We start from the raw sequence: 1,430 nt of genomic DNA, 5'->3' as shown, positions 1-1,430 counted from the left end.
TCTGGGTATTACTTTGATAACTTTGTGAGTTCGGGTATCATATTGTCAGTCACCCAAGTCTTCAGACACTGTTGGTGCAAAAAACCCTATCTTTTTCCACCTAAAACCCGACTAGAGAGGGAGAAGTTTTCGAGGCAGCTTCTGGTCTTTGGCAGATTGAGCACTTCTTATACATTATGTTAATGAACCTAACATAATATTTAACTACAAGCTTATGTTGTGCTTAGAATCAAACATATAGTTTAACATGTCCCTCATATACCAGCTAGCTGCTGGTATACCAGATGGTTTTTTATTTTTATTTTTAATGCGATTAATTGTTTAGAAAGATGTGGTTGCGTGTTACGAGGAAGTACGCAGCTGCCCAGGCCAGCCACATATCAAGCAACATATTAACCTCTTATTTTCAGTCTAATTGAAGCCTCAGTATGATGTTAGGCCATCTCCATTTAATCAACAAAGTAAATTTAATTTTTATTAAAAAAGAAAAACTTGTAAAACCTTATCTTGATGGACTGAGATTCAGCCCTTGCTGTAAGCAACTCCAAGATAGTTTCAAAGAGACTTACTTCACGTCATTGCAATGTATATACTAATATTCTTATTTCATTTTTTGAACTTTCCAAACCATCAAACCATATCCCGTATATCTAAACCTCTGGCTTAGCTCTGCAGAGATCGATATAGCTCTCACAAGCCAATGATGATGAAATTGAGCCTGCATCTGTTCTCTTTCCTCCTGACTATCTCTCTTGTCCCTCACCTCCTAAAATCACAAGATGATGATTTTGTTAGGCAACCTGCTGGTAGAGTAATACTCACTCCTCATGATCGTTCTGACTCTGACCCTCAACAGGTTAATTAATTTCTGACTACTTAATTATTTGAAGGTTAATTTGTATTCATGATCTTCTGATATTATACATATGTTTCTTGGGAAAACTGTGTTAATTAGGTGCATATTTCTCTGGTGGGAAAGGATCACATGAAAGTTTCATGGGTTACAGACAACAGTCATACCAAATCTATAGTGGAGTATGGAAAACAATCTGGAAATTATAATGCAAAGTCTACTGGAGAACACACATGGTACGATTATTTTTCATATACTTCTGGGAGGATCCACCATGTTACCATTGGCCCTTTGGAGCCTTCAACCACATACTTCTATAGCTGTGGTGGTTCCGGTCCGGAGTTCTCCTTCAAGACACCCCCACAAACACTTCCGATCGAATTTGTAATAGTTGGTAAGTTATTCTTATGTGTTTCTCGATCAATGGATAATATAACATGCATGTTAGGTTACCAAATTGTCAATCTAAACTGACCACCAATTTCTTAGTTTTATACTTAATTATTAGAATAATTTTTGCATTATATACCAGTAATGCATATACCTTTTCTTGTGGGATAGTTGGTTAGCAATGGTT

At 36.5% G+C, this 1,430-nt stretch overlaps 1 protein-coding gene across 1 annotated transcript; it reads left to right on the top strand.

Moving 5' to 3' along the window:
* Positions 1 to 605: 605 nt before the first annotated feature.
* On the top strand, positions 606 to 1,405 carry LOC133723683 (purple acid phosphatase 22-like). The gene is made up of 2 exons (XM_062150560.1): positions 606 to 856; positions 956 to 1,405. Exons 1-2 carry the CDS (start codon positions 701 to 703, stop codon positions 1,325 to 1,327), a joined length of 528 nt encoding a protein of 175 aa, XP_062006544.1. The 5' UTR covers positions 606 to 700; the 3' UTR covers positions 1,328 to 1,405.
* The last annotated feature ends 25 nt before the right edge of the window (positions 1,406 to 1,430 follow it).

Source organism: Rosa rugosa, chromosome 7 (genome assembly GCF_958449725.1).
Source record: "Rosa rugosa chromosome 7, drRosRugo1.1, whole genome shotgun sequence".
NCBI lineage: Eukaryota > Viridiplantae > Streptophyta > Magnoliopsida > Rosales > Rosaceae > Rosa > Rosa rugosa.
Note: the sequence above shows the minus strand (reverse complement) of the source record. Positions and strands in the feature narration are given on the sequence as shown.

What these genes read in the sequence shown, in the direction of transcription:
- LOC133723683 (XM_062150560.1), top strand. Translation starts at nt 701, where the DNA reads ATGATGATGAAATTGAGCCTGCATCTGTTCTCTTTCCTCCTGACTATC. An exon ending in CTGACTCTGACCCTCAACAG is followed by an intron (nt 857 to 955) that starts GTTAATTAATTT and finishes TGTGTTAATTAG; the next exon opens with GTGCATATTTCTCTGGTGGG.